The following is a 25,977-nucleotide window of genomic DNA, read 5'->3' on the forward strand; positions in this document are numbered from 1 at the left end:
AAAAATAAAAAATAGTTTAAAAATATTGTACTTTTTTTTAAGTCGACTAACGGCAAATTTTGGCCAATCATAGTCGACCATCCAAATCCTTAGTCGGGGACAGCCCACTTAGCCATCAATATCTTATGCCAAATGATTAGGGCCTATTACAAAACAAAATCTTCAAAAAATAACTATTTATCAATGTAACAAGTCTGAGTCCTCGTCTGCACCTTCCGAGTCAGAATGCACTCAATCCTCGAGTCCAAGTCCAAGTCCGAGTCGTCATCAGTGCTCAAGTCCAAGTCGAGTCACGAGTCCTGAACATCAGCCCAGGACTCAGACTCGAGCACTACAACACTTACAACTTGTGTGTGTAACAAACACAATTATGATTTACTTTGGTTTTTCATTTCATTATTAATTAAGAAATAAATAAATAAAAATTAAGATTTTATCCTATACATGTATACATCATGGTTTCTTCCTTTCCTAAAATGTCTATGCGAACCCGGGGGGCTGGGAGGGGGCTGTCTTGCAGCCCCAGGACCACCAGATCAGAGGAAGAGACTGTCACAACCGCCAGCAGGCAGGCCACACAGTACAGGACTATACTGACGGACAATCTATATACTGAAAAGACACTTGTTTATGCCACTGTGGGAATTTGTATGAACTGCTGATGTGAATGTCTCTTTCCTCTGAACTTGTTAAAAAAAAAAAAAAAAAAAAAGAAAAAAAGTTGGTCACAACTTTGTGTGTGTGTGTGTGTGTGTGTGTGTGTGTGTGTGTGTGTGTGTGTGTGTGTGTGTGTGTGTGTGTGTGTGTGTGTGTGTGTGTGTGTGTGTGTGTGTGTGTGCGTGCGCGCGAAAGTGTGTGTGTATATATGTGTGGTCATATAAGTGCAAACGTGTCTGTGTGTGTGTGTGTGTGTGTGTGTGTGTGTGTGTGTGTGGTCATATAAGTGCAAATGTGTGTGTGTGTGTGTGTGTGTGTGTGTGGTCATATAAGTGCAAATGTGTGTGTGTGTGTGTGTGTGTTTACACACGGTGCTCATGTGCACGTTGTGCTTGTGTCTTGGCCTGAGTTTACTTCCAAGCGTTTACAGTATATGATCTGTGTGTACATAGAGGCCAGAGATGAAGCCACAACCATTGGTCGAGGTTCAAGTATCATCTGAGACTTCCGTGACCTTTCCACCCACTCTGTCTGCTCTTAACCATCCTTCAGAATAACAAGATATATTTTCACATAATGGTACGACGACGTGACAAACAAATTCCAATCGCGCACAGATGAGCAGAGAGGAGAGGAGACAAGAGGAGAGGAGACAAGAGGAGAGGAGAGGAGACAAGAGGAGATGAGTGGAGACAAGAGGAGAGGAGACAAGAGGAGAGGAGAGGAGACAAGAAGAGATGAGTGGAGACAAGAGGAGATGAGACAAGAGGAGAGGAGACAAGAGGAGAGGAGAGGAGACAAGAAGAGATGAGAGGAGACAAGAGGAGAGGAGAGGAGAGGAGACAAGAGGAGATGAGTGGAGACAAGAGGAGATGAGAGGAGACAAGAGGAGAGGAGAGGAGACAAGAAGAGATGAGAGGAGACAAGAGGAGAGGAGACAAGAGGAGAGGAGAGGAGACAAGAGGAGATGAGAGGAGACAAGAGGAGATGAGAGGAGACAAGAGGAGAGGAGAGGAGACAAGAAGAGATGAGAGGAGACAAGAGGAGAGGAGACAAGAGGAGAGGAGAGGAGACAAGAGGAGATGAGAGGAGACAAGAGGAGAGGAGAGGAGACAAGAAGAGATGAGAGGAGACAAGAGGAGAGGAGACAAGAGGAGAGGAGAGGAGACAAGAGGAGATGAGAGGAGACAAGAGGAGAGGAGACAAGAGGAGAGGAGAGGAGACAAGAGGAGATGAGTGGAGACAAGAGGAGAGGAGACAAGAGGAGAGGAGAGGAGACAAGAGGAGAGCAGAGGAGACAAGAGGAGATGAGTGGAGACAAGAGGAGAGGAGACAAGAGGAGATGAGTGGAGACAAGAGGAGAGGAGACAAGAGGAGATGAGTGGAGACAAGAGGAGACAAGAGAAGAGGAGAGGAGAGCAGAGGAGACAAGAGAAGAGGAGAGGTGAGGAGACAAGAGGAGACAAGAGAATAGGAGAGGTGAGGAGAGGAGAGGAGACAAGAGGAGAGGAGAGGAGACAAGAGGAGATGAGTGGACACAAGAGGAGAGGAGACAAGAGGAGAGGAGACAAGAGGAGAGCAGAGGAGACAAGAAGAGATGAGTGGAGACAAGAGGAGAGGAGACAAGAGGAGATGAGTGGAGACAAGAGGAGAGGAGACAAGAGGAGATGAGTGGAGACAAGAGGAGACAAGAGAAGAGGAGAGGAGAGCAGAGGAGACAAGAGAAGAGGAGAGGTGAGGAGACAAGAGGAGACAAGAGAAGAGGAGAGGTGAGGAGAGGAGAGGAGACAAGAGAAGAGGAGAGGTGAGGAGACAAGAGGAGACAAGAGAAGAGGAGAGGTGAGGAGAGAAGAGGAGACAAGAGGAGAGGAGAGGAGATGAGTGGAGACAAGAGGAGATGAGAGGAGACAAGAGGAGAGGAGACAAGAGGAGAGGAGACAAGAGGAGATGAGTGGAGACAAGAGGAGATGAGAGGAGACAAGAGGAGAGGAGACAAGAGGAGACGAGAGGAGAGGTGAGGAGACAAGAGGAGAGGAGACAAGAGGAGAGGAGAGGAGACAAGAGGAGATGAGAGGAGAGGAGACAAGAGGAGACAAGAGGAGAGGAGACAAGAGGAGAGGAGACAAGAGGAGAGGAGAGGAGACGCGACGAGACGAGACGAGATGAGACGAGAGGAAAGGAGAGGAGACAAGAGGAGATGAGTGGAGACAAGAGGAGAGGAGAGAAGAGGAGAGGAGAGGAGAGGAGAGGAGAGGAGACAAGAGGAGACAAGAGGAGAGGAGAGAAGAGAAGAGGAGACAAGAGGAGACAAGAGGAGAGGAGAGGAGACAAGAGGAGACAAGAGGAGAGGAGAGGAGACAAGAGGAGACAAGAGGAGAGGAGAGGAGACAAGAGGAAACAAGAGGAGAGAAGAGGAGACTAGACAAGAGGAGAGGAGAGGAGACAAGAGGAGAGGAGAGGAGAGGAGACAAGAGAAGAGGAGAGGAGACAAGAGGAGAGAAGAGGAGACTAGACAAGAGGAGAGGAGACAAGAGGAGAGGAGTGGAGAGGAGTAAAACTCACCTGTGACACGCAGAAGAACAGGGGCCTTATATCTTCACACATAAATGGAAATGGACTGCATTTTTATAGCCCTTTTATCCAACACACGATACGACGTGACAAACAAATTCCAATCGCTCGCAAGATCGTCCAATTAATTTAGACGATTCCCGAGAGCAGCATCGAGACACGCCACATCCGGTCGTTTCTAGTACGGACATGAGCGTTTGAGAGCATAGCCACTCAGCGTTGTTTATCCTGTGTTTAATGTGAGTGGGGGGACCACTCCGCCCTGCGACAGAAAGCCATGGAAAAACCATCACACTCCCACAGGAGAGTCTATAGAAGGGGACCGGCTGAGGGGCCCGGGGACCTCGGGAAGCGAAGAGCCAGCCTCTGCTCTCTGGGTGGCCATACGGTTTCATACTTAACGTTTTAATTTCAAACCTTTATTTAAACTCGATAGGCAACTGAGGTTTCCCTCATTCACAGTCACGTCGCGTAGGGGACATACAGAGTTAAGCAATAGAAGACATGTACAATTACACAGCATATACAACACTCATAACAATTAGACAAGTAAGGATAACAATAAATTAAAACACGTACAACTCAATTCACAAGGGTTGGAGATCAAGGTTTTAAGGACCAGCCAGTCACTAGAAGGGGTTCCATAGGTTCCAACATTCCATTCCAATAATGGTGTAGTATAAGGAGGTAGCTGACCAATAATGATGTAGTATAAGGAGGTAGCTGACCAATAATGAAGTAGTATAAGGAGGTAGCTGACCAAAAATGATGTAGTATAAGGAGGTAGCATACCAATAATGATGTAGTATAAGGAGGTAGCTGACCAAAAATGATGTAGTATAAGGAGGTAGCTTACCAATAATGATGCAGTATAAGGAGGTAGCTGACCAAAAATGATGTAGTATAAGGAGGTAGCTTACCAATAATGATGTAGTATAAGGAGGTAGCTGACCAAAAATGATGTAGTATAAGGAGGTAGCTTACCAATAATGATGTAGTATAAGGAGGTAGCTTACCAATAATGATGCAGTATAAGGAGGTAGCTGACCAATAATGATGCAGTATAAGGAGGTAGCTGACCAATAATGATGTAGTATAAGGAGGTAGCTTACCAATAATGATGCAGTATAAGGAGGTAGCTTACCAATAATGATGTAGTATAAGGAGGTAGCTGACCAATAATGATGTAGTATAAGGAGGTAGCTTACCTATAATGATGTAGTATAAGGAGGTAGCTTACCAATAATGATGTAGTATAAGGAGGTAGCTTACCAATAATGATGTAGTATAAGGAGGTAGCTTACCAATAATGATGTAGTATAAGGAGGTAGCTTACCAATAATGATGTAGTGTAAGGAGGTAGCTTACCAATAATGATGTAGTATAAGGAGGTAGCTTACCAATAATGATGTAGTATAAGGAGGTAGCTTACCAATAATGATGTAGTATAAGGAGGTAGCTTACCAATAATGATGTAGTGTAAGGAGGTAGCTTACCAATAATGATGTAGTATAAGGAGGTAGCTTACCAATAATGATGTAGTATAAGGAGGTCGCTTACCAATAATGATGCAGTATAAGGAGGTAGCTTACCAATAATGATGTAGTATAAGGAGGTAGCTTACCAATAATGATGTAGTATAAGGAGGTAGCTTACCAATAATGGTGTAGTATAAGGAGGTAGCTGACCAATAATGATGTAGTATAAGGAGGTCGCTGACCAATAATGATGTAGTATAAGGAGGTAGCTTACCAATAATGATGTAGTATAAGGAGGTAGCTGACCATGCGGTCGTCCGCTTCACAGAACCGCTCTCTCTCAGACGGCTGAAACCCCACCGCTGCAATTGTCTCTTCATTACCTTCTAATTACACGCAGGCCAGACAGACGCATTCATTACCCGTTACTGCCGCCGCGCACCATTATAGCTGTCGTCCGCGGAGGTGGAAAGAGGCAGATGAATGGGTTATTATCTGTTGAAAAAAGATAAGACTTTTGCAGACACTCTAAAACTTTTAGAGGCCCTGGTTACTTTTTAGGAGGGTTTATTTCTCTTTGACGATTGGACTTGATGCAACCAACAGCGCTTTCTTTCTTTCTGCGTGCGTGCTTGTGCGTTTGCACGCGTTTGTGTGTGTGTGCGCTTGCGTTTGCACGTGTGTGTGTGTGTGTGTGTGTGCAACGCACGTGCGTCAGGCAGCGTGTGTGTAAAACACATCAAAGATCGACTCTTGGATTGGGGTTTATTTCGAAGATTGATTCCTTTCCCGGGACCCACCCGGTGCAATCTCCTCCCGTCTCGGGCCTGACGTCTCCATAAAGCAGAGGACGGGGAGGGAAAGAGAACGAGTCAAAACAACGGTACGATCCTCCTCCTAGTCGCCACGTCCTTGGATTTATCACCGACCGGGAGCGGGGAGTGAGTCGGGCCTCCCTGACCGAACTTAAAAGAAGGATATAGATCCAAATCCCACTCTCCTCTCCCACGCACTGCACCTGTCCACCTGTCGGAGGCGCTGCAGAGGCAAGCACACACACACACACACGCACACACGCACGCACTTCAGTATTCGTCGTATCTGATTTCATGTAAACGGTGCATTTATATAACAGCTTTTATCCAAAGCGCTTTACAATTTGTTCCTCACATTCATTCATTCATTCACACACTGACCGCGGAGGCGACCCCGTTAAGGTGCCAACCTGCTCATCGGGAGCAATTAGGGGTTAACCCCTTATTAAGCCTGACTGGCCCGGTACAGGGCCGAGATTCATATATCACCATGAATCGATAAATACAGTCCAATTAATGTACCTGTTTTTTTTTCCCCCAAATGTAGCCAAGAGTAAAGACCCGGTCCCTAACCCTATGAAAACAGCAGTCAAAGTGTATATTTTAATTAAGCCAATGATTTTAAGTGTTTTATATGAATGAGTTTATAGAAATCTCAGCGCATTCAGTCGGAAACAGCGGATTTTTTTTTAGAGAATTTTCTGAAAATATGGCTATAGAGCCTAAGGGGTTAAGTGTCTTGCTCAAGGACACTTCGACACGCTGCGCCCTGCAGGAGCGGGAATCGAACCGGGAACCTCCAGATTACCAGACGACTGCTCTACCTCCCGAGCCACTGTCACTGTATATTATGTATGGTGCGGTTTCACGTCAGGAATGTGCCTCTGTAGCAGCGGTTAGTGGTGACGTTTTGATTCCCTGTGTGCGTCAGATGTTCGTTGTGGTACCTGCGTGGGTATCGGTGTGTCTGTCGGGTGAGCCGGTACCAAGAGCCCCGGGGGACTGAGAGCCACGAGAAGAGATGACGAGGATATATAACATAATAATAATAATAATAATTACTAGGGCTGTCAGTTTATCACGTTAATTAGATTAATTAATTACACAGCCAATTATCGCGTTATGAAAATTAACGCAAAATGTATTAAAAAAAATATATATATAAATGTATCTCATTCATTCCATAAGAACGTAGAATAAACATTTATAGAGGGTTTCATCGATAGGTTTTGTTTCAGATTTTTATCATCAATTACTAACGGCCTCGTATGAAACCCTCCAACTAGACTCTGTCTGGAGGAGGGATATACCAGACCTGGAAAGTGACTTTGATTGGCAAGGAGCCTGGGCAAATGTCCGACTTACATCAAGGAACCCGGACCATCAACAAATCAATCTTAACTATATTCACAGGACATACTTGACTCCTATAAGACTGAACAGAATGGGTCTTAAACAAGACTCCAAATGCTCCCAATGTACAAATGGGGATGAAGGGACATTTATGCACATGTACTGGGACTGCCCACCAGTTAAGATATTCTGGAAAGATGTGACCCAACAATTATCAAAACTCTTATCTTGGAATATACCTGTACACCCCTCTGTATTACTATTTGATTTGAATGATGTTTTTGAGTTTGCAGTACATTCACAGCTAAAGAGATTGGTTTTATCGGGTATCACAGTAGCTAAAAAGCTGATCGCATCACGCTGGTTTCAACCGGAAGAAATGTGCCGGAAAGTTTGGTTTCTTACATATCTCGATGTGATTTATCAAGAAATATCTACAGCAAGAATTCTGGGTCTCAATGAATCCAAAATGACAATGTGGTTAGAAGTGGTGGAGAGAATAAAAGCTAGCTTATAATGGTAGTGTCTGGTTAGGAGCGAGGGATAATGGAGGTACTATCCAAAGAGGGGTCCGGGAGGGGGGTTTCGAGCTGGAGCATATGTGTGTAGGTTTTTAGATAACAGGTATTAGGGGTATATCCTGTATAAGACATTGGTATAAATGGTAATTTTTTTTGGATATACACTGTGTATTAATGCTTGTGTATCTTATCGTGTGTTGTCATGTTTGTTTATATGTGTGTTTAAAAGATAATAAAAAAATAAAATACAAAAAAATACGTTTTTTTTTTTTTTTAATTGTCCATTTGCATGTTCTTGGTATCTGATTCTAGGGACATCTATGGATCTCAGGGAATGTATTCCCAGTGTCAGAAATACTGTGTCTGTTACTAGGCTTGAGTAAATTGTAATGAACCAAATGAGAATATCAATTCAATTTTTTTTTTTTTTTTTTCTTTGACTGTGAATAACACACTATGCTCAAATTGACCAGACCTGAAAAATCTAAGCAAATGAATAAAGGGAAGATGATCAAACAGAAGGTTTTGTAGATATACAGTACTGAATTCTGCCATCCGGACACACGCTATTTGAAATATGATTATAGAATATAGAATATATCAGGCCTAAAATGGTTATGCGATTAAAATGCGATTAATTAGATTAATTAATTACAAATCCTGTAATTAATTAGATACTTTTTTTTGTATCGCCTGACAGCACTAATAATTACTTGCATTTATATAGGGCTTTTCTAGACACTCAAAGCGCTTTACAAGGTAGGGTGAACATTGCCTCCTTCACCACCACTGGTAGCACCCAACCTAGGGCTACGCAGGCTCAATGGCTGCCATACACACTGGCACACATCACACTACACAATGGCTGAACGGCTCAGGGGACAGGGATTGATATCAGCCAATTAAGGTATGAAGTATATCATGGCTACATACCTTATGCATACTGCACCTTATATTATGCACCTGTATACCTACTAGGGCTGACCCCTATTAATCGATTAGTCGACTAATCGGTCGAAAGGAGCCGTAGTCGACTGGCCAACCTCTTATATATTAAAAAAAAAAATAAAAAAAATATATATATATCATTTTTTCCAAAACCAGAGGCTAACTGCCTACGAAAACAGGCACAGAGGCACTGAAAGAGGATTTCACCCATCTAATGAACACACTATAGACAAATATCAAGATGTATCCATCAGTGGACCAATTGCATGCTTTTGCAGAGGACAAGAAGCCTTCAGTCGACTCCTTCAGACATTAAGCACCCCCCACAGCCCAAATGGAATGATACAAAATTAAAATTAAAATTAAATAAATTAAATTAAATTAAAATATTATACTTTTTTTTTTTAGTCGACCAATAGTCGACTAACGGCAAATTTTGGCCAATCTTAGTCGACCATCCAAATCCTTAGTCGGGGACAGCCCTAATACCTACTTTATCAGAGCATATATTTAGCATTTTTTGATTATATTAGATTAGATATATATTGTAACTATATTTAGTGTAGAGCAAATATAACTGAGAGGGCATATTATACCCTCATCTTGCACCTTGACCTTTTTACACTGCCTACTTGTCCATATATGCACATGTCCAGAGTTAATTATATTGTTATATTGTTTACACTGCCTATTTTTATTCTATTTTTACTTCTCCACTGTACTATAATTCTATGTATCATCATGTCTTCTACTACCTGTACCTCCCCTCCCCCCATTGCTGCTATGATATAAAGTTATTATTACTATTATTATGATGCCTGAATTTCCCCAAGGGGATCAATAAAGGAATATATTATCTTATAGCCGGTCTCGCCACGCCTGTGAGAGCGTGTGTGGTACACAGTGGTGGAAGAGGCACACAGTTCCTTCCTTTACTTAAGTAAAAGTAGAAATACCCTGATAAATGAGTACTCTGGTAAAAGTAAAAGTCCTCCATTCAAATTATACCTAAGTAGAGAGACGTATTTGCTATTGAATGTACTTAAGTATCTAAAGTGAAAGTACACATTCGACATGACGTTTGTGTATCCATTGACCTCTATAGGTTGTGTTAAAGTGGTATGTGGTCCAGTTACGTTGCAAAGTAACTAGTAACTGATGGGTTCAGATAAATGTAGTGAAGTAAAAAAGTACAATACCCTTGAAATGTAGTGGAGTAAAAGTAAGTACAAGTAGCTCGAAAATGTACTTGAGTAAAAGTACGTAGTTACTTTCCACCACTGGTGGTACACAGTCACACGCGCACGCACGCCCGCACGCCCCCACGCACGCCCGCACGCCCGCACACACACACACACACACACACACACACACACACACACACACACACACACACACACACACACACACACACACACACACACACACACACACACACACACACACACATACACACACACACGCACACACACACCTGGCCTATCTCAGGAGACTTGCATGCATGCAGGTTCAAATTTACGACGTGTAGGCCGGGGATCATGCCGTTGCTGCTGCTAAATCCTTCCTTGGCTAACGAGAGGACGTTGCAGAGCCGGGGACTTAGGATTCTAAAAGCAAAGACTTTAGACTTGATTTGGACTTAGGACTCTAAAAAGATAAGACTTTAGACTTGATTTGGACTTAAGGCTCTAAAAGATAAGACTCGAGACTTGACTCGCCTACCGACTTGACTTGACTTGAGACTTGCATGTTTACAAAATATGATTTATATTTATTTAACCAGGCAGTTAAGGTCAATAAGAACAAACGCTTAGTCCCAAGGACGGCCTGGCGAGAGGACAAAGGGGCCTCTCGAAGGGTAACAGGGAAAGGGGACAAAATAAATAAATGAAAATAAAATAGAAAAGAGACAGATGGTACGTACATCATCACAGTGGTAAGGGAAATAATTAAAACACACATCAAACAACCGAATAAAATGACAAGGTATGTGATACATGAAGCAGAACAGTCAAATTATACAGTTAAAAGGCTGGGTGACAGTTGCAGGTGTGTAAACAACTCTGCAATAGAGTCCTTAAAAGTAGCTCTGGTGTTATAGAGATATGGTGAGCAGCTCTGGTGTTATAGAGATATGGTGAGCAGCTCTGGTGTTATAGAGATATGGTGAGCAGCTCTGGTGTTATAGAGATATGGTGAGCAGCTCTGGTGTTATAGAGATATGGTGAGCAGCTCTGGTGTTATAGAGATATGGTGAGCAGCTCTGGTGTTATAGAGTTATGGTGAGCAGCTCTGGTGTTATAGATATGGTGAGCAGCTCTGGTGTTATAGAGATATGTTGAGCAGCTCTGGTGTTATAGAGATATGGTGAGCAGCTCTGGTGTTATAGTGATATGGTGAGCAGCTCTGGTGTTATAGATATGGTGAGCAGCTCTGGTGTTATAGAGATATGGTGAGCAGCTCTGGTGTTATAGAGATACGGTGAGCAGCTCTGGTGTTATAGATATGGTGAGCAGCTCTGGTGTTATAGAGATATGGTGAGCAGCAGCTCTGGTGTTATAGAGATATGGTGAGCAGCTCTGGTGTTATAGAGATACGGTGAGCAGCTCTGGTGTTATAGAGATACGGTGAGCAGCTCTGGTGTTATAGAGATACGGTGAGCAGCTCTGGTGTTATAGAGATACGGTGAGCAGCTCTGGTGTTATAGAGATATGGTGAGCAGCTCTGGTGTTATAGAGATATGGTGAGCAGCTCTGGTGTTATAGAGATATGGTGAGCAGCAGCTCTGGTGTTATAGAGATATGGTGAGCAGCTCTGGTGTTATAGAGATATGGTGAGCAGCTCTGGTGTTATAGTGATATGGTGAGCAGCTCTGGTGTTATAGAGATATGGTGAGCAGCTCTGGTGTTATAGATATGGTGAGCAGCTCTGGTGTTATAGTGATATGGTGAGCAGCTCTGGTGTTATAGAGATATGGTGAGCAGCTCTGGTGTTATAGAGATATGGTGAGCAGCTCTGTTGTTATAGAGATACGGTGAGCAGCTCTGGTGTTATAGATATGGTGAGCAGCTCTGGTGTTATAGATATGGTGAGCAGCTCTGGTGTTATAGATATGGTGAGCAGCTCTGGTGTTATAGAGATATGGTGAGCAGCTCTGGTGTTATAGAGATATGGTGAGCAGCTCTGGTGTTATAGAGATATGGTGAGCAGCTCTGGTGTTATAGAGATACGGTGAGCAGCTCTGGTGTTATAGAGATATGGTGAGCAGCTCTGGTGTTATAGAGATACGGTGAGCAGCTCTGGTGTTATAGAGATATGGTGAGAAGCTATAGAGATATGGTGAGCAGCTCTGGTGTTATAGAGATATGGTGAGCAGCTCTGGTGTTATAGAGATATGGTGAGCAGCTCTGTTGTTATAGAGATACGGTGAGCAGCTCTGGTGTCATAGAGATATGGTGAGCAGCTCTGGTGTTATAGAGATACGGTGAGCAGCTCTGGTGTTATAGAGATACGGTGAGCAGCTCTGGTGTTATAGAGATATGGTGAGCAGCTCTGGTGTCATAGAGATATGGTGAGCAGCTCTGGTGTTATAGAGATACGGTGAGCAGCTCTGGTGTTATAGAGATACGGTGAGCAGCTCTGGTGTTATAGGAGATATGGTGAGCAGCAGCTCTGGTGTTATAGAGATATGGTGAGCAGCTCTGGTGTTATAGATATGGTGAGCAGCTCTGGTGTTATAGAGATATGGTGAGCAGCTCTGGTGTTATAGAGATATGGTGAGCAGCTCTGGTGTTATAGATATGGTGAGCAGCTCTGGTGTTATAGATATGGTGAGCAGCTCTGGTGTTATAGATATGGTGAGCAGCTCTGGTGTTATAGAGATATGGTGAGCAGCTCTGGTGTTATAGATATGGTGAGCAGCTCTGGTGTTATAGAGATATGGTGAGCAGCTCTGGTGTTATAGAGATACGGTGAGCAGCTCTGGTGTTATAGAGATATGGTGAGAAGCTATAGAGATATGGTGAGCAGCTCTGGTGTTATAGAGATATGGTGAGCAGCTCTGTTGTTATAGAGATATGGTGAGCAGCTCTGGTGTTATAGAGATATGGTGAGCAGCTCTGGTGTTATAGAGATATGGTGAGCAGCTCTGTTGTTATAGAGATACGGTGAGCAGCTCTGGTGTCATAGAGATATGGTGAGCAGCTCTGGTGTTATAGAGATACGGTGAGCAGCTCTGGTGTTATAGAGATACGGTGAGCAGCTCTGGTGTTATAGAGATATGGTGAGCAGCTCTGGTGTCATAGAGATACGGTGAGCAGCTCTGGTGTTATAGAGATACGGTGAGCAACTCTGGTGTCATAGAGATATGGTGAGCAGCTCTGGTGTTATAGAGATACGGTGAGCAGCTCTGGTGTTATAGAGATACGGTGAGCAGCTCTGGTGTTATAGAGATATGGTGAGCAGCTCTGGTGTTATAGGAGATATGGTGAGCAGCTCTGGTGTTATAGATATGGTGAGCAGCTCTGGTGTTATAGAGATATGGTGAGCAGCTCTGGTGTTATAGATATGGTGAGCAGCTCTGGTGTTATAGAGATATGGTGAGCAGCTCTGGTGTTATAGAGATACGGTGAGCAGCTCTGGTGTTATAGTGATACGGTGAGCAGCTCTGGTGTTATAGAGATACGGTGAGCAGCTCTGGTGTTATAGTGATATGGTGAGCAGCTCTGGTGTTATAGATATGGTGAGCAGCTCTGGTGTTATAGAGATATGGTGAGCAGCTCTGGTGTTATAGAGATACGGTGAGCAGCTCTGGTGTTATAGAGATACGGTGAGCAGCTCTGGTGTTATAGAGATATGGTGAGCAGCTCTGGTGTTATAGAGATACGGTGAGCAGCTCTGGTGTTATAGAGATACGGTGAGAAGCTCTGGTGTTATAGAGATACGGTGAGCAGCTCTGGTGTTACAGAGATACGGTGAGAAGCTCTGGTGTTACAGGGACTTGGGATTTGGCTGCTCAGACGCTTGCGGCAGTAAAAATGTGGCGAATATCGACTCCTCGTTGAGCGGATAACAACCCGTGGCTAGCGGGCTACGTAAATCATGTAAGCTAACCCCCATCAATCAGACACAAAAGAATCCTCCTCCACGTGTTGTGGTCTCCCTGGTTCTTGTCTTCCGCCTCTCCGCGGCGCGGTTCAGGTTATTTCCCCCCATTTCCCATGGTCACTCTCACTCCATCTTCCTCTCCCCTCACCCCGCTGCAGCGCAGACGCACAGGCGTCAGTGTGTTAGTAGCTACCGTTGCTAATAAATACGGAGGCCCCTTCCGCCTCCCTGTCCAGACGCCGTCTCCCCGGAGAGGGCGGACCAAACAAATGGCTTGTCCAACGATGACAACTCGGCATGATGGAAACCCGCGCCGCACACAAATGCGTGCTGATCTATTCTCCGCTTTGGCGAGGAGTAAATTGCGTTGTTGGGAGGAGGAGCTTGTGTGTGGGGCGTGTTAAGCTGGCTATACTTACTTTACACACACGTCGCCGCTCGACGGACACCCGCGCGCTCGGGAGGTCGAGGTGTTTAATGCCGTCTCGGAGAGCTTTGTTTGTTTGTCCCGCTGTGACAACTGTCCTGTCCTTATGTCCCGCCCTCCTCGTGCCAGCAGGATGTGGAGAGGTTGAACAGAATCAGATCCAGGATCTGTCCCAAGGACGACCCGCTGGGAAGGTCCCCCCCCCCCCCCCCCCCACTTCATCTGTCTTCCCAGCACACTGATGCTGGCCCCCTGCCATGCTCTAAACTAAGTGTATCTGAACTCTCTCTCTCTCCCTCACTCTCTCCCTCTCTCTCCCTTTCTATCTCTCTCCCTCCCCCCCCTCTCTCTTTCTCTCTCTCACACTCCATGGTAGTAACCTCTTAAGCCCGACGGGAGCGGTACCGGTCCCAAAATGACATCATGTCATAAATCAATATCTCCAGACTGTTTGACAAAAGTATCATTTTTATTTTCAAACGTATTCAAGTATAAACAACATCATTCATAACCATGTCACAACAGCATTTATAATGTATATTATCATCAATATACGTTAGTTTAGCAATAGGTTAAAGTGTTATTAGATCGATTTTTACTTTTCGAAATGGTCTGTTTATTTCGCGAGAAGCGACCATTTTGGATATTTTTTACCATGGGAGCTGTAGTTTTTTGAAGGCCATTTTGTAGAGGCCCCGCGCTAGCTCTGGATCAGCGTTGGAATTTTTCAGAACTACACTACCTCTATGGGGTTTCAACAGTCATACTTCTGTATGAATCTTTTTAATTTCTCTTATTATTCGGGATAATATACCACAAAACGTAACGTAATTGACATATATTGAAGCACAGTTAGTTTATCTTCCCTATTTTTTGCATGTAACAACAATTAGATTTGAAAATATTTTCAAAATGGTGCCACCCTGATCAAAATAAAAGTTACTGTACATTACAGTAGATTTCATTATCTGTTCTTATGCACACCTGGTGATACTAAATCCAAATTGAACTCGGGCATTTGAAAGATAATATATGTATATATATAAATGTGCAAATTGGCTATGATAAGGTAATTTATAAGCCTGCTATTCTATATTCTATAATAATATTTCAAATCGCATTGGTCCGGATTGGAGAATTCAGTACTGTATCTACAGAACCTTCTGTTTAATCAGCTTCCCTTTATTAATTTCCTTAGATTTTTTTTGTACACATGATCTCAAGAAGGTACTGAACGAGATCATTGGCAGTTCTTCATGTTTGGTCATTATTAGCATGGTGTTATTCACTGTCAAAGATGCAAAGAAAATCATAATTCATATTCTCCTTTGTTTCATCACAATTTAAGCAAGCCTATAATAGACACAATATTTCTGACACTGGGAATACATTCACTGAGGTCCATAGATGTCCCTAGATACATTACCAATAATATGCAAATGAACCTTGTAGAAGTGGAGCAATATGTGTATTTTAAGCAGATTTTCAGAAAATAGGGCTCCGGGCTTAAGAGGGATCTGAATGTTTATTAAATTTCAATGTGCTATTGCTATGGAAATGAACAACTCTGTTGATATAATTGGGCCTTATACAGTATAGACCTGTACTGTACAGCATCTATGGTGCCGATTGTTCACCCCCAACCGATGCATGACAGCGATAGGAAACTTGAAGGAGCGCTTTTGAATTTCAGTTGATTATTTTTCTTCACTTGACATTTGTCTCACTGGAGGATGGAAGATGTTTCCAAATATGTCCTTCAAATATATGTCAATATATATATTCAGATATGTCATATAATATGTCCTTCAGTTTCCCAGAAATCTGGCATCGGCGACTCAACAAAAATTGCATGCGTGTGTCACTGCATGCCGAATAAAGACTTCAAAGTCCAGTTATTATTATGCTAGCTGTGCCCCTTGGTTTACATTTTGGAAAAATAAATCAACCGAAATTCAAAATGTCAAAGTAATCCTTTAAGAAGGAGTCTTAAAATGTTGTTGTTTTTTACTTTAGTTCTTCCATATTTGCAGACCAGAAATGTTTACCAAAAAAAAGGCATTTCTAACTGAAATCAAGTGGTACTGGACTTTTAAAGTTCACAACAAATGTAAAAGAAATCACATATTTCCCTCTTACGCAGAGTAAGAGGAATGGATACGTTATCCAATGTTTTTTTTTTTTTTTCAGCTACTGCAGAATGATAATGCAGCACTAACAGAGAGCAGAGAGGACTGGACTACAGTGGAACTGAAGCATCGAGCTCAAAGTGCCAAAGAAATGTATTGTATGAAGAACTCTTGACAGCGATGTCTCCTTCTCAGTTTGTTCGCCCGCCATAATAGTTCTTAATGAAACACGGCGGATTATCTTGAGTAACCATGTAATGATTTCTGGAAAGAGACATTGCTGTCGAGGAGATCGAACCAAATGCCATTCAGCTCCATTACACTGAAGTTATCTGGATGGACAGATGGCACTCGGGGTGAGTATTTTGGGTGAACTGTCCCTTTAAGTTCCATGGAACAGGATGTGTGGAATGGTTGTCCACTGATATCACATTATGCAGAATAATTTGAATCCAGCCCATCAACTGTCAAGTGAAGAGAGCACAGCCAATCAGATATCTCTATTCAAACTAAAAGATACAAAATGATGATAAGTCTGGTTGCTGGTTTTGGTCTGACCTTTGTGTCTCAACGTGTGCTTTAGAGGGGATCAGGGTAATCAATATGTCAAAGCAAATTGGTTTTTTTTTTAGGCACAGAATTCAACTTCAGATACAAATGGATAATTTATTCAAAAGAAAACACAATTTCAAAGCGCCAAGTGATTCATTAGCCTCAGTTAACGAAAGAAAAAGTCGAGGACAAGAAATTCAGACAATTAATTTAGACAATTCAATCCGAATGACATTTTGTACCCTATTTGACATCTTACAGAGGTGGCCACAGCATTGGAGGTAGGTTATTATCAAACAGTGGAAACAACCTTACATTACTGCTGAAACAGAGAGAGAGACAAGGCCAACATCTCCCCCCAGTGTTGGAAAAAGGGATTACATGTTGGAAAGTATGAGTCTAAATTAAATCCAGATCACTGAAACAGAACCACATCCATAATAACCCTTTCACTACCAAAGGGTTAACCCTTTTTCTGCAACAATACAGAAGGTTAACCCTTTCACAACAACACTACAGAAGGTTAACCCTTTCACTACCACACTACAGACCAGTTAACCGTCTGTAGTGTGGTAGTGAAAGGTTAACCTTCTGTAGTGTGTGGTAGTGAAAGGGTTAAAGATGTATAAACTAGGATGGACTGCATTTTAAATAGCACTTTGATCCAAAAACGCTTCACAATTTGTTCCTCATTCACCCATTCACTCGTCGGGAGCAGTTAGGGGTTAAGTGTCTTGCTCGAGGACACTTCAGACACGCTGCCCGGGAATCGAACCAGGAACCTTCTGATTACCAGACGAGCCGCTCTACCTGCCGATCCGCCGTCTCCCCCTCGTCACACAATGACGTTTGATGGATGTAACTAAACCTAATTCTGTAAAGAGACATTCAGATTACTACCTGGACAACACTGTTGATGAGGATGGAAGACCGGCATCTGATTTCACCCTCTTTTAAAGTAACATCGGACGTGATTTGTTGTAAATGTTCCTTTAAAAATAAACCGTGTTCAGCCAGGTCACTGAAACAGAAGAACCACATCCATAATAAAAAGACGTATAAACTAACTCGCAGAACATGGAAATGACAGTAAACTCGTGAGAGGCGGATGGTAAATGGTGCATTTACATAACTTTTTTTATCCAAAACGCTTTACAATTTGTTCCTCACATTTTACACATTCATCGGGAGCAGTTAGGGGGTTAAGTGTCTTGCTCAAGGACACTTCGACATGCTGCCCGGGAGGAGCGGGAATCGAACCAGGAACCTCCGGATTAGGAACTCTACCTCCCGAGCCACTGTCGCCCCGATATCGCTTTTATCCAAAAACCCTTTACAATTTGTTCCTCACATTCACTCACACACCAACCAAGTGTCTTTCACAGTGGGACAAAAAACCTGCTTCTCAACAGGGAAACACGACGTGCTGTAGTGCGTTCAGTTCACAGATCAAAAGAAAACGAAATCACATCCTGGCATCTGAGCAGGGCCTCCTTCTGCACCCCGATGGGCGTGTGCAGGTCCGCCACCTGGAAGTTGAGCACATCGACGTCGGACGCCCTGAACGTGGCCTCCACCGCCACCCGCTCGTACATCAGGAACCGGGCCTTCTTGTCGGTCATGGAGACGGCGCAGCGCAGGAAGCACTCCCGGAGCTCGGAGCGAGCGTGCTGCTCCTCCCGCAGCAGCTCCGCGCCGACACCCGTCTCGGAGGCGGAGACGGTGACTCGGCAGAGGGCGAGGAAGCGGGGCGAGCTGGGGTCGAAACCCCGGCTGTTGGAGTCGGGTCCCCTTGGCAGGCGAAGCACGGGCACCGGTGTTTTCATGTTGTTTTTCTTCCCTCTGCAATCAAATCCCCAAGGAGAAGCACCATTAGCCGGGGCTAAAGCGCAAATGTCAGGGAAAAGATCACACAACCATAAATTAGGCGGCTATACCCATTAAGGCATATTTCCATCAGCAATTACCAAGGGAAGGTGAGAAAGTAGTCAATTAAACCAAACGGTGTCGGAAAATAGCCTAGGATAATTAAAGCCAGCCCTGAGCCTGTTCAGTAAATCATTGCAGTAGGCCTAGCTTCGTCACGGTAACCTATATTGGTCCTCTCTGACGGAGAGGCGCAATAAACACTGCCAGGTATTTGTTCATTTTCAAGGCCCTTATTGGTAATATACCTCCTTATACTACATGATTATTGGTAAGCTACCTCCTTATACTACATCATTATTGGTAAGCTGCCTCCTTATACTACATCATTATTGGTAAGCTGCCTCCTTATACTATATCATTATTGGTAAGCTGCCTCCTTATACTACATCATTATTGGTAAACTACCTCCTTATACTACATCATTATTGGTAAACTACCTCCTTATACTACAGCATTATTGGTAAGCTACCTCCTTATACAACATCATTATTGGTAAGCTACCTCCTTATACAACATCCTTATTGGTAAGCTACCTCCTTATACAACAAGCAGTCTCAGGATGGACCGGCAGTCTAACACAACCAATCAGCAATCGATGTATCAAACAAGCTCCTCTAAGTCAACATTTGTTTCACAGTGATCAGCTCGCTCAGTGTCATGACATTATAAACCATTAAAAGGGGCAGTTCAACTTCACCCCCCCCCCCCTCGTATGTATATATTTTCTGTTAGTACTGTATATTTGCATATCTTGTATGTCACAAATGTAACAGTACTGTATACCTGCTGTATGTCATATATGTCAGAAATGTCAAGATATACATCTGTATGTTGCGTATGTCATTATGAATTGAAAATGGGGGACCCTGATGTAAACAAGACGAAAGTCTCTCTGCTCTGCATCCCCTTAACAATTGTGTGTATTGAGCCGTACTGTATTGTACCCATTCTGCAATCCGTTAATAAAGTTTTCAATCAATCAATAAAACCCCAAAAAAACATATTTTTCCCTTTACCCAGAATGCTATCCATCAGTCATAGTCTTGGTGTGATTTGCCTAGCTTTGGAGATATCTGCTGTAGAGATGTCTGCCGTAGAAATGTCTGCCGTGACGTCACGTGGCGTTTCATTCAAGCTGAAGCATCTATGCGCGGATTGTGGATATGAATTATGAGGAATCTGAATCTGTGGAGTATTTAATTGTATCACTGTGACAGTGTCACACGTTATTGTGATATTGTAACTGGGATTAAAATATATGAGGAGATGCGCTGTTTGATGGATTTTATGACGTGACGTGACTTGATAAATTGAATGAGCCTTTGACGTTTTTGATGAATGAATTTGAGAAAATGCATTTATCTTTTCAAGCACTGTTATCTGATGAAGAACATGAGGTGTCACTGGTATAAACCAAATGGTAATCAATTCAATGCATGTATGGATTAGGTCCGAAACAGATTAAAACCTGATTAATAGTGTAACTGCAAGCCTCCCTCCAAGCCTCTCTTTGGAAACCATGTATTTATATAGTACATAATACCTAAGCACATACAGATATCCTCATGATATAATTTGTATCAATTAGATATACTATTTGGGCTTGTTTTTATCGTTATTCTGAAAGATCTGAACTAATTATTTTCGCTAGCAAGATCTCATTTGATTATTCATTCCATAAGCCTATACTGCCAGCAGGCACGTTTAAAGAAATATAATCTGATTGATTGGGGTAATGAGGGATTTAAAATTAGCCTATAGATTATGCATTTAACTTGTCGGCGAGGCTATTGAGCCGTACTGCATTGTACCCATTCTGCAATCTGTTAATAAAGTTTTAAATCAATCAATCAATCAATGCCGTTAGAAAATCAGGATTTCTGCTATCGACACTTGCTGTCTTTTCAGCTGAGGCGGGCGCACGCAATTATCCTGAGTCTCAAGTCTGGTTCAAATGAACGAGACTGAATCCACCTTCGAGGAACAGGAAAATCCCGGATTCAAACATCGGGTTAATTGAATCTGGATAATGGGACTCTTGATCGACTTAGTTGAACCAGGTACGGGGAATAGGGCCCTGGACTGGATTGATAGCAGAGCTAGTAAATAAGTCCTGGACTTTTCGTTTTATCCCTGAGACAAGGCAAATACAAATGTTGATCTGTCAAAGTTGTTATGTTTGTTGTCAATAAAATCCACTTTGAGCTGCATTTTATGTATGAAAGATGCTCCATAAATGAACTATTATTATTATCTGTCTATGCTTAGCTAATACTCAGCTTTTTGTGTTTTTTTCACAGAATGAGGTGTGCTGGAGATGTTATTGCCCTCACAGAGACGACACAGGTCAACCCAAGACAGGACATGAGTGACAATGAAAGAGGTCTGATTTATGTTTTTGGACTAAAGTGAGCATCATGGAATGTGTGCAGCTTTACAATCATGTCATTGATGAACTGAATAATATCACTCTCTCCTCATTCACCTCTCCCCCTCATCCCTCTCCCCTAATCCATCAGCCCTCTCTCCTCCCCTCTTACTCCAGATGAGGAGTGCCGGCCTGTGGCTCCCCCAATGGAAGGTGGACATTACTAGAAAGCTAAACAGAATGCTTAAATAGGAATGTTAGAGGTTGTAGAAGGTTCTACTATGACATCACCAACGTTCCAGAATGATCGGGGTTCTAGAATGTACTGCCATGACATCATCACACACGTTCCAGAATGTTCGGGCGGCACTAATTTTCTAGAATGTTCCTAACAATAGGTCCGTGGGTGAATTATGTACCATTACAATCACTACACTACAGTACTGTATTAAGTTTCAAAAGTAAAAGTACAGTACATATTCTATAGGGTGTTCTTGTATTTCAGTGCATTCAACCCTCGATATATTGACCTGAAGGTTGTTAAAGTGGTCCAGTTATGCTGCTCTGTGTCCCTCAGATTGCTGGTTTAAAATGTTAAAGTACTTAATCTTCATCAACAGTTGCTGATATTGCAAATGTCAACAGACCAGGCTATTAATCCATAATGGAGGTACTAGAAGAAAGGTTACATGGGTAACCAAAATCAACATGTTTCTCCTTCCAAGGGTCATCAATAATCACAGCAATGTTGTGACTATGACTAACGGGTCAGGAGATTGACAATGTGCATCCAGCGATAACATTTTAATTCGATTTGTGAACTATGGGTCTGGGGTTGGGACAAAATCAATTTTAAGCCTCGTCACAGCATTCATTTGGCTACAAGAATATAATGTTAAATTACCATAGATGTATCACAACAACACATGATATTGTTCGCTATTCCAGTTTATATCGTACATCCATTTGTGTAACTGTAAATCCATGTATATTTATTGTATATATTAAAAATAGTGGCTATTTCTGTACACTTTAGTTGTGGGTTTTCTTTTCTAATCGGAGTGATCTATCTTGAGAATGTGTTGTATATGCATTTATTTATATTTATATTAAATATAACTTATACTTAGTGTTATAAGAAAAGCTATGTCCTGTACCATTATACTGTGATTTACAGGTATTTTGGTAAATGGTAAATGGCTGTATTTATATAGCGCTTTTATCCAAAGCGCTTTACAATTGGTTTCTCACATCTTACCCATTCACTCACACATTCACTCACACACCGACGGTGGAGGCAACCATGCAAGGTGCCAACCTGCTCATCAGTGTCTTGCTCAAGGACACTTCGACACGCTGCCCGGGAGGAGCGAGAATCAAACCGGGAACCTCCGGATTACCAGACGACTGCTCTACTCCCAAGCCACTGTCGCCCCCTATTAGGTCTATTTTATTATTAGGTATTTTTACTTTGGTCTCTATCACTCACTATACATTTATAGTTAGTGTAATCAATCATTTGACCTGATGTACACTAGAATGTGCAGCATACCATTCTCTGACGTCTCACCCCTTTATGGCGGAGGATTGTTGGCAAGTGACAGCTCTCACTTTTTTCCTCATTCTAGTGACTAGTGACACAACTGTCGGGTCTAGCTCGTATACTGCGTTGGACCACTAGCATTAAACTAAATGTATCAGCAATAGTAGTAATCATGGATTATCGTCATAGTTCTTGTAATCTTCAATCAAGTCAACTGTAAATAATGCTTGAGACGTTATCTATAGCTAATGCTTGCATCACCATGGAGGTCTAAGGTAAATGTGTATATCTCATGAACGTACTTTTCCACTGCATATTGTAACCCTCTCTGTCTGCTTATAGATGAAATATTTGTGTTATCTTTAAAAAACAGGTCTATTACCTGCTGTGGTAAATCTCCCGCGGCCTAGCCCCTTTCGTGACTGTGAAGCAAGGCTGGAGTCATCACCAACGCTGGAGTCATTCACGTCGTCTTTGTTTGTCCAAGTTTTCAAAGGGGGCGTGGTTTAGTGACAGGTCTATTCACCACAATCCCAGCACTTTATAGTATAGGATAGGATTACCATGTAGGGATAGGATGTGATGCACAGACAAAAGTGATATTTCACTGTATACTCTGGCAAATTGCCTATGAATAGAATGAAAGTCTTGACAATCTAGCATTCTAGCCAGCCAGCTATAGCGCTGTGTTGACATTAAAGAAACACGCCACCTTTTTGGGAGGAAATTAGGGAACCGGGAACCTTCTAATTACCAGACATCTCATCTACCTCCTGAGCCACTGTCTCATTGCGAATAGTATAGACTACAGAAGCGCTCTGCGTCATATTTCAAGAAAAGCGTGCCTCTACGCCTTCAGCAAATCAACCAGCACCTCAAGCAAATGAACAGAAAGATTGATTTCAGATCCTGAACGAGGACAGGCGAGTGAAGACATAAGGACAGACAGTGAAACGTCTTGCCTAGCAAAGTGTTTTTTTTTTCTTTCTTGCAGAATTTCAATGGCTAAAGTATATTAACTACTATACAATTAAATACACTGTACATACTGTAATTAGTCTGGTTACCTGCTGCCTTGCTGGAAGAAAATATTCTAAACATTCTGTGAGAAGTTGACAGTTGGTCAAACTACACTTCAAATGAGAAATAATTAAGTTAATATAGTTCATATAATAAGACTGCAACATTAGCTCCAAAGAACAAGTACCTTTGACTCCGAAAAATATATTACAGTATAGTATTGGTTTATTGTTTGTTTATAATTCAGAAGTATGATATTTAACGTTAGACTAGTCCTCAAAATGAATGGAAAGTATATTATGAGGAGTTGTTGTTTAACTTGTTGTCAACTAACAACAACACGCCGGGCCAGTTGAGATGCTCTCTCTAGGCTCCAGTAAGTAACACGTGGGGACCAGCAAAGACTGAGAGAAGTATTAATATAATAATATGATTAAAATGAGCCTTACCAACTTTAGCCCTCCTTACACGACGTGAGGAGAATGCAGAATGTTTTTGTCCAACCTTTGAAAGGGGTTGTTGCTGTAGCAGTTTCTTCTTCTTCTAATAAATTTCGGCAGAGCTCCTTCTTCTTCTTGATTTTTACGCGGTTGGCATCCAACAATGTTACATTACCGCCATCTTCTGTCCGACCGCGGAATTAAATGGTTTCCTTTGTGAAGTTAATTATTGATTGATTGATTGATTGATTGATTGATTGATTGATTGATTGATTGATTGATTGATTGATTGGTTGATTGATTGATTGAAAATTGTATTAACAGATTGCAGAATGGGTACAATACAGTACAGCTCAATACACACAATTGTTAAGGGGATGCAGACCAGAGAAAGACTTTCGTCTTGTTTACATCAGGGTCCCCCATTTTCAATTCATCATAACATATGACATACCGGTACATGACATACAGGTAGACAGTACTGTTGCATCTAGACATTTATGACATACCAGATTTACAAATATACAGTATGATGTTTCTGTGATGTCCTCTGCTTCCTTGCAGATCTTTTTAAATGTTACATCTTAATTGCCTACTTCTCTCAGCTCCTCTGTCATATTCTCTCTTTCCCTTTGGTATACCTACTACAATTAATAATGGCGTGGTGTTCCACATATTTCTCTTCCTGGAAGTGATCGCACAGACCTACAAATTCAAGTTCAACGTTTGTTTTATTTGTCACAAGGTACATGTACATTACAGTGAAATGCTTGGTTCTGTATATATATGACCCCACTGAGAATGTTCTTCATACAGTAAAAAAGTAATATTCACTATGAATTGAAAATGGGGGACCCTGATGTAAACAAGACGAAAGTCTTTCTCTGGTCTGCATCCTCTTAACAATTGTGTGTATTGAGCCGTACTGTATTGTACCCATTCTGCAATCTGTTAAATAAAGTTTTCATTCATTCATTCAATACGAATAAAGCCCAAACACTATACAAAATATACAATATACAAGGCGGCTGAGTGGCGCAGTGGGCAAGGCGCTCGCCACTAACACAGGAGATGCTGGTATCGAGCCCAGCTCTCGCCGTTGCTACCGGATTGGCCGGCCGTCATACTAACACAATTGGCAAGTGTTAGAGGGTGGGAAAGCCGGTGGGTGGGGATTGGACGTTGTGGACAGCGACTCCTACAGGTCGGTTTGGGTGACGCCGGTGCGGCGGAAACAGGAAGTATCGGGGGCAGCGTGCGTGAGCCTCCCACACGTTACTCCTCGCCACTGAGAGTTCGAGCTGCTGCGGTGAAAAGATGCGACAGGCTGCCTCCTCGTGTACCGGAGGGGACACGTGATGCAAGGCTTCTATCCTCCCTACAGCCGACCAGTGGGAGGCATAGTCTAGCAACGTTCAAGACAGGGGAGGGTAGAATTGGAAATACGAAATTGGGATGGGAGAAAAATAGAAAATGGGGAGAAAAAGTGGATTAAAAAAAAGAAAAAAAAAAAAAAAATATATATATATATATATATATATATATATATATATATGTATATATACAATATACAAACTAAAGTAAAAATTAAGTACAAAATGCAAACAATGAGGTACAAAATATAAACTTTTTTTAAATGCAAAAATTAGGTATGGATGTAGTGCAAATCTTTTTGTAATAAATATATACAAATATGGTGTAGTGTTAAAAGGTGTGTACAGGGTGTTTGCCAACTAAATGTGTTTTATTTAATATACTATGTCCCAGTCTTAACCTTGTAAAAAATAAAATAAAAACTCCTCTCTCCTATTTCCAACAATGTTATCTTCTATTTGTATCAACCTTTCTCTGTATTTGGTATAGATGCCGACCTTTCACATCATAACATTCCTGTATCACTTTCTTCCATATTACACCGTTTGCTTCTGCTTTGCTTATTTTAAGTGCTACCTGTATTGATTGATTGATTGGTTGATTGATTGAAAACTTTATTAACAGATTGCAGAATGGGTACAATACATTACGGCTCAATACAAACAATTGTTAAGGAGATGCAGACCAGAGAAATACTTTCGTCTTGTTTACATCAGGGTCCCCCATTTTCAATTCATCATGACATT

The 25,977-nt window shown here is 42.2% G+C and overlaps 1 protein-coding gene across 3 annotated transcripts; it reads right to left on the reverse strand.

Annotated features, from left to right (window-relative positions):
* Positions 1 to 15,863: 15,863 nt before the first annotated feature.
* Positions 15,864 to 23,950, reverse strand: gemin7 (gem (nuclear organelle) associated protein 7). Of its 3 annotated transcripts, XR_014620684.1 has the most exons (3): positions 23,867 to 23,950; positions 17,189 to 18,399; positions 15,864 to 17,003 (listed from the first exon to the last, which is right to left on the reverse strand). XR_014620684.1 is itself a non-coding variant. In XM_084333443.1 (2 exons), exon 2 carries the CDS (start codon positions 18,381 to 18,383, stop codon positions 18,000 to 18,002), a length of 384 nt encoding a protein of 127 aa, XP_084189569.1. In that variant the 5' UTR covers positions 18,384 to 18,399; positions 23,867 to 23,950; the 3' UTR covers positions 15,864 to 17,999. The 3 variants fall into 3 exon arrangements, 2 of the variants coding, with proteins under 2 accessions (XP_084189569.1, XP_084189570.1); XM_084333443.1 differs by having other exon boundaries at positions 15,864 to 18,399; XM_084333444.1 differs by having other exon boundaries at positions 15,864 to 18,439; positions 23,867 to 23,944.
* Positions 23,951 to 25,977: the final 2,027 nt, after the last annotated feature.

This window comes from Notolepis coatsorum (genome assembly GCF_963971535.1).
Source record: "Notolepis coatsorum genome assembly, chromosome: 1".
In the NCBI taxonomy this organism is placed as follows: domain Eukaryota; kingdom Metazoa; phylum Chordata; class Actinopteri; order Aulopiformes; family Paralepididae; genus Notolepis; species Notolepis coatsorum.